We start from the raw sequence: 13,153 nt of genomic DNA, 5'->3' as shown, positions 1-13,153 counted from the left end.
CTTCCCATTCGAGTCCACTGGAGAGAGGGCCCTTTGGTAACGCGGTACATTGCCATAGCATGTGCCAGAGTGAGCAATAGAGTTCTTGGCAGTCTGGGCAATTTGCCGGGATGCCTGAGTTATAGTGACTCAGTAGGCCTCGTGACGGATACGAGTCCGTTTGTAGCATTCAAAACGCGGCCGCCTGCGCGCGTTCGAGTTTGGAGTGCGGGAGCGGCTATTCTGCCTTTTCAATAGTGTGAGCTGATTTCCTGATAAGTGAGTAGCGGATCATTAAACTGAATGTCCAGCCCCTAGGAGGCCGTGGGACCATCGCGGCGGACTAGTTCCCATGCATGGTCGTGGGCCGTTTCATTGAGGTTTGGTTTTCGCGGGTGAATGTCTCTCCACATGTGAGCGGAGAACCAGGAGAGGCGTCGTTTGCTCTCCTTTGAGCTCGCTAGTAGTATATGTGCTACTTCTTTACATACGTTGCCACTTTCGTAGACCATAATTGCGGCACGCGGGTCCGTGAGGGCATGGGTAAATGTGGGGTCTGCCATGGCGATGGCTACGGCTATCTGTTCTGTTTTAGGGCTGATGGTCGTATTAACCGGTGCGGATGATCCTAAGGTTCCGTTGCCGTCCACGACTGCTATCGTGAAAGTGGATATGTTGCCGAACTGTGCCGCGTCCACAAATGCGGTGGCTTCACGATCTGTGTCGGTGCGGTCGAGAATCGCGCGGGCCCGCCTGCCCACGTTGTGTTGTGGGTGGACGTTTCTGAGAAACGGTGAGACTTTGTAGTTGTCTCTAATTTCGCTCGGTAGGGTAACCGCGTGCTTGAGATAGGGAGATGTGGAGACATTAGCTTTGTTTAGGATTAGTCTACCGGCATTGGACGAGGACAGGTGGAGTATTTGCGCCATAGTCTGATCCACGATCACTTCGTCGATGTTGTTGTGCATGCCTAGCTGGTCAACCTTGCTGTACTTGCTCTTTGTGGAATGCGCAAGACCTGTTTAATGCTCTTGCGCATGAGTGTGTTTAGTTTCGTCTTTTCTATTTTCGTCCAGTTGTGGGCAGAGGCGACGTAACTAATGTGGCTCGTAAGGAACGCGTGGTACACGCGCAAAAGGTTATCTTCGCCGAGACTCCTTTTGCATCCCGAGACTCTGTGGATGAGTCTGATCATGTTATTGGTTTTGGCGGTTAAGTGTTTGATCGTGTGTCCGTGGCATCCGGTGGCTTCGATTAGGAGCCCAAGCATGCGTATGTGGTCGACTTGCGGAATCTGTTGTCCGTCTCTTGTGTGTAGTGTGATCGGAAGTTCGTCTAGAGGGATTAGGTAGCGGACTCCTTGGCAAGTCTTACGAAATAGTAAGAATTCCCATTTCTTGGAGGATAGTTTCATTCCTGTGTCTAGTAGGTAGTCTTCCATGCAGGGCAGACTGTATCTGCCAGGGAGCCTCCCGGGCTCCAGATGGTGATGTCATCTGCGTATAAAGCGCAGTTTACGTTCGGGATGTCTCGTAGTTTGTCGGCGAGTCGCTTCATCACTATGTTAAATAGTACTGGAGAGATGACTGAGCATTGCTGTGTTCCGACGGAGCCCAGTGTGTAAGGGTCCAACTTAAGTTGCGAGACTAAGGTAATTTATTCCAAATTTGATTAGTGTAATTATGGTAATTATTATTATTATAACTCACGCGCTTGATATGCGCCTTAAGGTAGTTATTTAAAAGGTTAATTAGTGCAGTTATGTTAATTTTTGAATTTTGCGTTTTGATTTCTCGTAGAGGTAGTGGCCGCCTCATCGTGTAATTTAGCTCAAGGGTTAGAATTATGCTCTCCCGCAGGCAATTTTTTAATTTTCTAGCAGCTAAAAGAACACCTGGTATAAAAATAATAAATTAATGGCACACTAAATTTCGCTAATTATCACCTGGCAAGCGTGGTCCTACCGTAACTACCCTTGGACGGGTCGGCCATTCATGTCGGCCAACGGGAGGCCAGTGTCAATCTCGCCATGGGCCGAGTTCGGCGTTGTATCGAGCACTTTTAGGTACGGCAGATGTCGTGCAGAAAAAGGCAGCACGAGCTCAGCGGCCACCTTGCGCCGATGCTCGTGAGATGCCTCGTCTTGAGCAACGATGGTGGAACACACTAGCCTCCCGCATTGTGCTGAGCACACGAGCGCTGGCATCCTGCGTCACTCGAGGGCGTAACGCGATGCTCGGCGCCTGCCGTGCGACACACGTGGCACTGCGGCAGAGCCCCGTGACTAGTGGCCGCTGCGGCCTTGGTGCAATCATCATCAGCCTGGTTACGCCCACTGCAGGCAGGCCTCTCCCATACTTCTCCAACTACCCTGGTCATGTACTTATTGTGGCCATGTTGTCCCTGCAAACTTCTTAATGTCATCCGCCCACCTAACTTTCTGCCGCCCCCTGCTACGCTTCCCTTCCCTTGGAATCCAGTCCGTAACCCTTAATTACCATCGGTTGTCTTCCGTCCCCATTAGATCACCTGCCCATGCCCATTTCTTTTTCTTGATTTCAACTAAGATGTCATTAACCCGCGTTTGTTCCCTCACCCAATCTGCTCTTTTCTTATCCCTTAACGTTACACCCTTCATTCTTCTTTCCATAGCTCGTTGCGTCGTCCTCAATTTAATCAGAACCCTTTTCGTAAGCCTCCAGGTTTCTGCCCCATACGTGAGTACTGGTAAGACACAGCTGTTATACACTTTTTCTTGAGGGATAGTGGAAACCTGCTGTTCATGATTTCAGAATGCCTGCCCAACGCACCCCAGACCATTCTTATTCTTCTGGTTATTTCAGTCTCATGATCCGTATCCGTGGTCACTACCTGCCCTAAGTAGATGTATTCCCTTACCACTTCCAGTGCCTCGGTACCTATCGTAAACTGCAGTTCTCTTCCGAGACTTTTAAACATTACTTTAGTTTTCTGCAGATTAATTTTCAGACCCAGCCTTCTGCTTTGCCACTCCAGGTCAGTGAGCATGCATAGGTGAATGCGATAGGTGAAGCAGAAAACCCGGCGTCGACCGTCTTTGAAGGAAAAATTATTGCGAACCACGCATACCCAACGACGCCGCCCCTCGGTGTAGCGCAATGACTTTACTGAACTTAACTGAGTTTACTTTCCGAAATCGTTTCCGAAAAGTAGTGCCCCTCTGGCGAGTTTTCTTCGGCGCAAGAACACTTGCTGTGTGTCTCGAATCTTAAAACGCCTGGTATTCTCAGCCAGACTTCCGAAATGTGAATTGTAGGAGAACTACCGTGACTGTGAGCGCAGTGCACCGCGCCGTGTTGACAGATGATATAAATGACCGATTTTGAAGATTCCTCAATGCAGCACAAAACCTCGCACATTTATGCTCTCTCTCTCTCAACATAATTTATTAATCTTATTTCGGGTTTTGCTGGGAACAGCAATTATTTTAAATATGACAGGTGCATAATAAGAATAACAAGACTCAGTAGCAGCCGACGCTCGTTTTGCGACAGCCCTCGGACCACAGCGCCACTCCCTCTGCCGCGGAGAAGCAGTGAACTACGCCGGTGGGCACGCCTACGCATCTGGCCGCCGCCCATAGGCTAGGCGACGACGCAAGTGCCGACTTATTGGCGGCCCCGCTTGAAACGCGGCGGTGACACAAAGCCGCCTGCCGTGCTTGATGTTTGCAGCCATTGTGCATGTTTTTGATTCTCGCATTTTATTTCGATGGCAATTATAGGACACTCCAGACGCATTTCTGCCATCGGCGTAGCCCTCACGTTCCGCATTAGGTCCAAGGGCGATAAAATGGTCGCCGCACGTGCGAGTGAAAGAGGGCAAGCCGGCGCTGAATTTCGCGCGTGCGAGCTACTCTCCTGCGGGGCTGAGGCGAGGGAGGTTACTCTCCGGCGGCTTAGCCTCGTTTCTCCCGGGCGCATACTTTAGTGCGAGCAAAATAAATTAACGTGTTGTTAGTCAGTACTCGTCCTATCTGGTCTTTCTTGTCCCGTGTTTCTCTGGCGCTGTTTTTTTTTAGCCGTGGATCAATACCAGCAAGCTCAGTTTCAGGCACTTTCAAGGACGCATTCCATGTTTCAGCACTGTAGAGATTCAGCAGAATATAGCGCTGTGTCGCATGTGCTTCTCGAACACCTACGCTAGATGTCTCATCACAAAAAGCATATTAAACGGGGCGTTCTCAGTTGCGTAACAGTGCTGTGCACAGAAATGCGCGTTCACGCAGCGCCGCTGTCCGAGATTTGTGGAGCAAGTGGAGGAGACTTGCGATAAGCGGCGCAGTATTCTTACAGATATCCAGAAAAGAGATGGGCGCGTCGAAACTAGCACGCCTGGATCCATACTCACTGGATGACTTTAGCCATACGCCTTGATGCAGACAATTTTTCTTTTACGCGACAGTTTCAGCATGCGCTTTGGAACATGACCGAGAACTCCGACGCGTTTTATTGCGCGCACACTCAGTAAAATCCTCACAGCTGCGCGGCTGCCATCTTTTTTTCAGTCTGGTCAGTCTTCGTGCTCCGGACCGACGAGGCTCTTGTAGTCCTTGTGGCAATCCTGCAGAGACATGTTGCATTGTAAGAAGGGAAGCATATTAGACATTAGATTTTAGCAAGGAGTCTGATTAACTAATAAAAACAAAATGAGACATACACTCAATCGTAGCAATTGCTACAAAGGAAGCACATACTGGTTCCTCGTTAGGAAACCCTCGCAGTTGAAGAAAAGATGGTGCTGTTCCGGGACTACAGCCCAGAACCACCGCATTTGTAGGGCTGCCATGCTACCATCTGGGCTAACCAGGTGGGTAGCAGATGGCAGGGCCAAGTCCAACTATCAACAACTCGAAGCAAAGGCAAGAGTTTGACGTAATCGTTCTGCGAAAAGTCGAAAGGTGGAGAGAAGTAATTAATAAAGGGAAAATGAGACATCCAGCCAATCGTAGCAATTGCTAAGAAGGTTTCCCGAAAGGGGAAACCATGTCGGTAATGGTGCCGTTTCGTATCGGCTTCCTGTGTAGCACCAGAGCCCTTCCATGTTTTTCTGGTCACGAAACTCAGCCGTCACGCTATGGGAGAGGTTCATATGCTGCCCAAAGGTGCCGCGAGGCGGCGCCACTGTGCCACAGAGGGCATCGTTAGCGTACCAAAACGCGTGCGCAGCGCGAGGCGAGCTGAGTGAACGGGTGCGTTCTGTGCATGTGCTGCGCTATTCTTCGAATGCTGGGATCTTTAGTTTAAGTGGTGGGGTGGGACAACGATGCCGAACACGTGTTGCAAGTAACAGCTGAAGAAGTAAAATGGTGGTATCTCTAACAAGCCATTTAAAAAAATTGCTGTATTTGTGATGTGGCTACTTGTGTTCGTTCGAGAGTTGTTTAGCCATGTGCTATGAAATGCTTATGCTTTACCCTTTCTTGTTTATAGAAACAATCGATGATGCATTCTGTGTTTATTGCCATCCGTGGGCTGGTGTTTGTTTCCTGCCCCCCAATGCATATCTATCACGTTTGATGTTATTTCTTTATGCTTAATGTATCAGTGTCATGCTTTTAACAAACTTCTTGCATTGTGGATGGTGGACTATTCTTGACCGGACGCCTCTCTGCTGTCTGTATTTCGCTCCGCTTATTTTGCATGATGAATAAATGATCGTGCTTGTATGTTGTTTTTGCACCAATACGTTTTATTTCTTTTCTTAATCGAATTATAAAGTTTTCTTTTCATATTTCGACCATGGTAAGAATATCAGGACCGGTGATTGCAGCATTTTAACATATTGTAAATAGTTGCGCATTAGGAATCAAAGTACCTAGTCTCGTCGTTTGTGCGTTGAAACCACGAGTAGCGTGAATAAGTGCTAGGCTTACTGACGCTTCTAAACGACTTCTTGTTAAGGCACTTGCCTAATTACAATACAGCTAGTTTCAACTGTGCAGGTCCTAACACTGCACGTTTGCCTTAATCCGTTGGTAAAAGCCGCACCGAAGACATTTAGTAGCGAAGTTTGTCTTGCATTATTCTTACCTAAATCTCATTCAGAAATGGCATCGCTTTGCAGAGAAATCTTAAGCGCACGGAGCAGCTCAATTTCTTTTTCTTTGTCATTAAGTATTCTACAGTAGCAGCCCTTTGCAATAACAATTTCGTTCTTTGGATCTCCTTATAAGATACTGCCCACAGTCAGAGTCCTTCTCTGCCACAGCTTAACAGAAAGTGCACAGCTGTGCTTGGCGAACAATCAGTGGCGTAGCTAGGTCGTCTGGCACCCGGGATCCATAGGTCTTCTCTCCCCCCCCCCCCCTGATGTAGTCGAGGAAGGCGAGGATATCGACAATTTCTGGGTTTTAGCACCAGTACAGCCGCCTTGGATACCGCGCACGTTCCCCGGGTCCCCCTCTCCTTCGATTTCTTTCCCAGAGATCGCGAATGCAGCAGATATACAGGCTGTTTTTCCTGCGCCAAATAACACACAGTGCTGCACTGATAACGTGTGATAAGCCCATATGCACATCTTCTGTGAGACTTTAAGGCTTGGCAGCCAATACAAATGCGGCATCGTGGAAAACATGACTCACGTCACAAGTAACAAAAAATATCTTTATACTAAAGTTTTAATTACCAATTTTAGCGGCAATATTGCATTTGCAAAACTGAAGCCCGACATTCATATCTTGCCCAACAACAACTTCACAAAAATCGTCGCAGGTACTATGGCACGCAATATTTTGTCTGTGGGCAGCCCTGAACAAAAACGAAAATTATGTTGTTTGTCAGTGACGCTGATCTCCCTCCCGTATTAGAAAACGCTACCTGCCTCCCCGCTGCGCGGGCGCCAATGCTATGGCAATTACGAGTTCTCTTCATTCTGATCAATAAAGCCTTGTTTTCATTTGCTGTTATACGGACAAACGTGATTATCCGAGCTGCGGTACCACCGCAAGATTGGGGACAGAATAGAGCACGCATCGCGTCGATTCTTGGCGTCACCATAAAAAAAGAGAGAAAAGGCCGCGATGAAGCCCGTGCCAGCGAAAGCTTGCACTACTGTTGGTCTGCACTCGCAATGGAGAGGATTAAGGGATCAACGTCACTGGTTCACTATTTCATATTTCTTTCGCTGCTGACATATACTGGGCGCCGCCCGCAGGGCCAAAGTACTGTAGGTTGTAGCACCAAAAGCGATATTGTTTAAGAAGTTTTTATTGAGTTAACAATATGAATTTGAGTCCTCAATTCTCGAATTGAAGTGCTTCCTCTATAAGTACTAATTACGGGATTATTAAGGATATAGTTATTTCTTATCTGCCATATTTTTCGCGCTACCGAGTTCCTCGTAATCACAAAAAGACATAACTTCATAGAATCTCGATCGGGAAGTATCCTTACAAAGGAGTACGCATTTGGGCTGGTTGGTTCATGATTACGAGCTATAAAAACAGCGCTAAACGACGGGACGAGTGAAGGGACACAGACAACGGCGCTGACTAACAACCAAAGTGTGTTTATTCCGTCAGTCAGCATATATACGCTCCGCCGCTATCTGAAACCACAGAATCTACAGGATAGGGCATGCGCAGGGGGAATGCAATTAATGTGATAAGAAGGCAATCTCCTTTGGAAGGAGAGAAATGGACGGGAGGCTTACACATGCGTCACCACTAACGTGAATATGGAAGGCTTCGGATATAAGGCGTGCGCGGTCATCACGATATTTTGACAGATAGGTTACGCCTTCGAAGGATGGCTTGCAGCCGCATTCATTGCAATGTAGTGACAACTGACATTCTTTTGCCCGTTTTTGAAATTTGTTGAAGTGCTCGCGCATGCGGTCGTTGATGCAACGCCCCGTTTGGCCGATATAAAAACGCTTGCATGAAAGAAGGATCTTGTAAACCACACAGTCACAACAGTCAGCAACAAACCTCTGTCTGTGCTGTTTTTTACAACTTTTTTTGTTGTTATTGCTTACCCTATTGACTTGGTGGCACAGGCTACCTAACTTATTTTTGGCAGTAAACAGCAACCTGACGCCTGCCCTACTGACAACCTTTTTGAGGTTGTGCGCAACCTGGTGAACATATGGTGTGACATATGGTGAACATATGTGACTGTGTGGTTTACAAGATCCCTCTTTCATGCAAGCGTTTTTATATCGGCCAAACGGGGCGTTGCATCAACGACCGCATGCGCGAGCACTTCAACAAATTTCAAAAACGGGCAAAAGATAGTCAGTTGTCACTACATTGCAATGAATGCGGCTGCAAGCCATCCTTCGAAGGTGTATCCTATCTGTCAAAATATCGTGATGACCGCGCACGCCTTACATCCGAAGCCTTCCACATTCACGTTAGTGGTGACGCATGTGTAAGCCTCCCGTCCATTTCTCTCCTTCCAAAGGAGATTGCCTTCTTATCACATTAATTGCATTCCCCCTGCGCATGCCCTATCCTGTAGATTCTGTGGTTTCAGATAGCGGCGGAGCGTATATATGCTGACTGACGGAATAAACACACTTTGGTTGTTAGTCAGCGCCGTTGTCTGTGTCCCTTCACTCGTCCCGTCGTTTAGCGCTGTTTTTATTGCTCGTTATCCTTACAAAATTCACTTTTTTTTTAATCAAATTCTGTGCAGCTGATACAGACACTGTACTTGTGACATGAAATCACACAACAACACTTTTCTAAAACTTTCGAGGGTAAGAAGGAAAGCATGAAACATAATGGCAGGTTTCGCAGCGGCTTCTCGGAGCGAGCGGGAGAGGGGAAGTAAAAGCGAGCGGAACATCGCGGCGGGCCCGCGACTACAGCCTGTCGAGTCATACGCCGCCAAACTCTTCGGCCGAACCGAGTCTGAAGACGATCCAGAGAATCCCATTCGCGACTTTTGACTGTCCCACTTATGCAACGTCGCTCTCAACGAACGCTTCGCCGTAAACGCGAGCGCCGGGCGCGCTGGTTGAACGCCCTCTTGCTGCTGTCTTCGTTCGTCTTCGCTGCGCGTTCTGAATGGAAGAGGGACCCAAGAGCCCCAACCACGGTGTACGAATATACTGAGGTGTTGACACTGCGCCCGCCGGCGCGTCCATAGTATGTTCGGGCGCGGCGGGGCGCACCCTGTAGTTCTACTGCGAGACGACAGGTGGCGCCGCGACCAGCGGGCCCAGAGTAGATAGTAATGTCAGAGTGAGGTCAGAGTAGATAGTAATGAAGGAGCTCCCCTATGGGAACATCAGAAGAGCATCGCCGTCGGTAATAGAAAAAGGAGGAAAACAAGAAAAAGACCTCGCCATGCAATAGGTTACATAAACATGCAGGGCGGCAGAAGAAAGGAAAAGTGGGCAGAGATTGAGGAGCAGTTACACAGAGAACAAATAGGGGTGTATGCGGTTACAGAAACGCACCTTAGAGACTCAGTAGAGCCACCAGTTATTGACAGTTATGTTTGGGAAGGGTGCAACAGAACTAAGTCGGAAAGAAAGGGAGGGGGAGTCGGAACGCTCATCCATCAGGGAGCCAAATGGAAAAGAGTAAAATTCACAATGTCAAGAGCATCTTTGGTTATCAGGTACAATGAGTGGGAAAGAAACTTGGCTGGGCGTTACGTATTTGTGGATCGGAAAAAATTGGACAGAGAAGAATAAAGAGTTAGTGGAATGCATAAGCGCTGATATTAAGGGTTTCGGGAGTGGTGCTGAAATTGTCCTATTAGGTGACATGAATGCCCACATACAGGATTTAGATAGCTATACCGACAATAACGGAAAGTCAATGCTGGACTTTTGTGAGCAAAATAACCTCGTGATCGTGAATACAGGGCCTAAGTGTGAAGGACAAATCACGTGGGAAGTGGGAAACCGGCAATCGACCATTGATTACTGTCTGATGACAGAAGGAATTCATGATAAGTTGAGAGAAATGGTCATCGATGAGGAAGGGTTTAACAGCATAGGGAGTGACCATAAACGCATCATATTGAAAATGGGATATGTAGTTGGGAAAGAGAGCAAGGAGAGCAAAATGGCCAGTCCAAATCTGAACGCTGAACAAATAGCAAATACAGTCACTAGAGTTGAGGAAGAACTTCGCAAATGGCCAAGAGTGGGAATATGGTGAGCTTATAAGTGTAATAAAGAGAGAAATACGGAAAGAGAACCAACATGTTCGTTGGAAAGGAAAAAAGAAATCGAAAATCTGGTGGAACAAGGAGATACGAGAAGCGATCGCCGAACGACAGAAAGCATCTCGAGAGCACAGGCAGGCAGAGAAGGCGCAGTTGCCACAGGATGAAGTAACTAGTAAATGGGAAATATACCGGGTGAAAAAGTCTATGGTTCAAATACTGGTGCAAGCAAAATTAAAAGGTGAAAGTGAACGTTGGTTGTCAGAAATACGTGAGGAACAAAAGGCCACACCTAGAATATTTTGGAACCACATAAAATTATTAGGCAGGAAGTCAAGAACAATACAACATATCCTAGACGAAGATGAAAACAGACTGGAAGGAGAAGCGGCAATAAATTACATCCGAAAAGCAACAGCCGAATCTTTCCAAGGCAATGACGAGGTTATACTTGTTGAAAAAAAGAGCATGAAACAGACCCAAGGGGAAAAGCAGCTGGTGCTAACAATTTTAAACTGGAAGAAAGCGGAAGAGAAAATTCCTAAGCGTACAGCCACAGGGCTAGACGAGGTTCCCATTAGGCTGATAAATGAACTAGGACCAAAAAGTAAGGAAGCTCTGGTGAAAGCAGTGGAAAGAACTTTAAAAGATAGACGAATACCAGACAGTTGGCGACAAAGTAGAATGAATTTTATTTATAAAGGAAAGGGGGAGAAAGACAGAATGCACTCGTACAGACGGTTGACCATTACATCGGTAATATAGAGGCTAGCAATGCAGGCAATCAAATTAAAGCTTCAAGCATGGACAGAGAATAATGGCATTTTGGGAGAGCTTCAGAATGGCTTCAGAATAGGTAGGCGTTTGGACGACAACTTGTTTGTTCTTACTCAGTGTATTGAAATATCAAAAGCAGAAAGCAGACCGTTGTATGTGGCCTTTTTAGACATTAGAGGAGCCTACGACAACGTCGACCGCAACATATTGTGGGATATCCTCGAAGGGGAAGGCTTAGGTAACGATTGTATACAGCTTTTGAGAGAGATTTACCTAGAAAATACCGTTTGCGTCGAATGGGAAGGGATGAGGAGCGAGGAGAAAGTTCATATCAACAAGGGACTGAGGCAGGGGTGCCCTTTATCCCCGCTGTTGTTTATGATGTACATGGTGAGGATGGAGAGGGCGCTAGAAGGAAGTAATATCGGGTTTAATCTCTCATACAAACAGGCGGGTACAGTAATAGAGCAGCAACTCCCAGGTTTATTTTATGCGGACGACATTGTGTTGCTAGCTAACAAGCAAAGTGATTTGCAACGTCTGGCTAATATCTGTGGACAGGAAGGCAACGATTTAGGTTTGAAGTTTTGTGCTAGAAAATCAGGTGTTATGGTATTCAATGAAAGCAGTGAACAGACAGCGGAGATACAGGGCCAAGAAATACCTCGGGTAATAGAATATAAATACCTTGGTGTATGGATAAACGAAGGCAATGGATATATGGAAACACAGGAAAAAACCATAACAGTAAAGGGGAAGAGAAATGCAGCCATAATGAAGCACAGATCGCTATGGGGATACAATAGGTACGAGGTCCTCCGAGGTATGTGGAAAGGTGTAATGGTTCCAGGACTTACTTTTGCAAATGCGGTTGTTTGCTATAAATCAGGGGTACAATCAGGACTCGACGGGAACCAAAGGTTAGTGGGTCGCCTCGCATTGGGCGCTCACGGGAAGACTACAGATGAAGCTGTTCAGGGTGATATGGGCTGGACTAGTTTTGAAGTCAGGGAAGCTCGCAGTAAAATTGAGTATGAAGAACGGCTGAGGAATATGGAAGAAAGTATATGGGCTGGGAGAGTGTTCAGGTATCTGTACAGGAAAAACATTGATTCACAGTGGAGGAAAAGAACTAGGAAGCTTACCAGCATGTATGCGGCCCGTAGGGTGGACAACACAACAACAAAGGTCAAGCGGAAAGTCAGAGAAGCTGAATTAATCTCATGGGTAGCGGCAATGGAAAAGAAACCTGCCATGAGTAACTACTTAAGAGGAAAAAACGAAATCAGGAAAGAAACCATTTATGATAACTCAAAGGGAAGCTCATTACTCGGCGGTAGCGGCAGCACAAAAGGCCATCGCTTGAACACCGCTCTGCTTTTTCGCAGTTTCGTCTCCACTGCGGCTCGGTTGCCCACGCTGAACCTGACGAAGGAACCCGACTGCGCAAGTGCGGCAGATCTACCTCGATCTGCTAACTGCCTGGAACCACCCGCGGCGCGACAAGCGACCTTCTCTGAAGATATAAGACGGACTGCTCGGATCTACCAGCACTCGGCGGCAGCGGCAGCACGAAAGGCCATCGCTTGAACACCGCTCTGCTTTTTCGCAGGTTGGTGTCGTTACTTGTGATTGATTTTAAGAATATGTGCTGCTTGCTGCCTCTGCCGCCGCCCTAGTATTGTGCTATTGTCGTTTTTTTGTTGTTGTTCTTGTTTTGCTTGAAGCTACTGTCTTGAACCCACGATGTCGACAGATTTTTGTTCCTCATGCAATAACAAGTTTACGCCCGAGGAAATGTCTGCCAAATGTACTGTATGCAACAAATTGTACCATCTCGGAACCTGTGCTGGGCTTACCGTAAAGCAGTACAAAAGTAAATCGGAGTCAGCCAAGCAGAAATGGCTATGCCCCACATGCAAAAATGGAAGCGGCAAAGGAGACAACCAAGGGGAAAAGCTGTCTGATGACGAGATAGCCGACATTAAAACCCTACTCGTTACTATAAATGGAAAATTAGACGAGCTGATGCCGCTTAAAGACACTGTAGCTAGCATTGAAACAGCTGCAGAGCTAATGTCAGAAAAGTATGATGAAGTACTAGACAGGCTAGCTACCCAGGAAAAAGAGACAAAAGATATTCAAAAGAGATTGGAAATTTTGGAGAGAAAGGTCGGAAAAAAAGAAGAAAATGAAACGTTGCGAAGTGACGTCAATGATCTTGAATGGAG

General features: G+C 47.0%; 1 protein-coding gene across 4 annotated transcripts in view; it reads right to left on the bottom strand.

The window, feature by feature from the left end:
* Nucleotides 1-4,449: 4,449 nt before the first annotated feature.
* The window catches only part of LOC135917173 (uncharacterized), a 283,550-nt gene continuing 274,846 nt past the window's right edge, over nucleotides 4,450-13,153 (bottom strand). For all 4 annotated transcript variants that reach the window (XM_065450680.1, XM_065450681.1, XM_065450678.1 and 1 more), the window contains one exon: nucleotides 4,450-4,581. Coding sequence is in view for 1 of the 4 variants with exons in the window: in XM_065450678.1 (XP_065306750.1) it covers nucleotides 4,531-4,581 (51 nt within the window). In the remaining 3 variants the exon portion in view is untranslated. The remainder of the gene's footprint in view (nucleotides 4,582-13,153) is intronic.

Source organism: Dermacentor albipictus, chromosome 5, assembly GCF_038994185.2.
Source record: "Dermacentor albipictus isolate Rhodes 1998 colony chromosome 5, USDA_Dalb.pri_finalv2, whole genome shotgun sequence".
In the NCBI taxonomy this organism is placed as follows: Eukaryota; Metazoa; Arthropoda; class Arachnida; order Ixodida; family Ixodidae; genus Dermacentor; species Dermacentor albipictus.
Note: the sequence above shows the minus strand (reverse complement) of the source record. Positions and strands in the feature narration are given on the sequence as shown.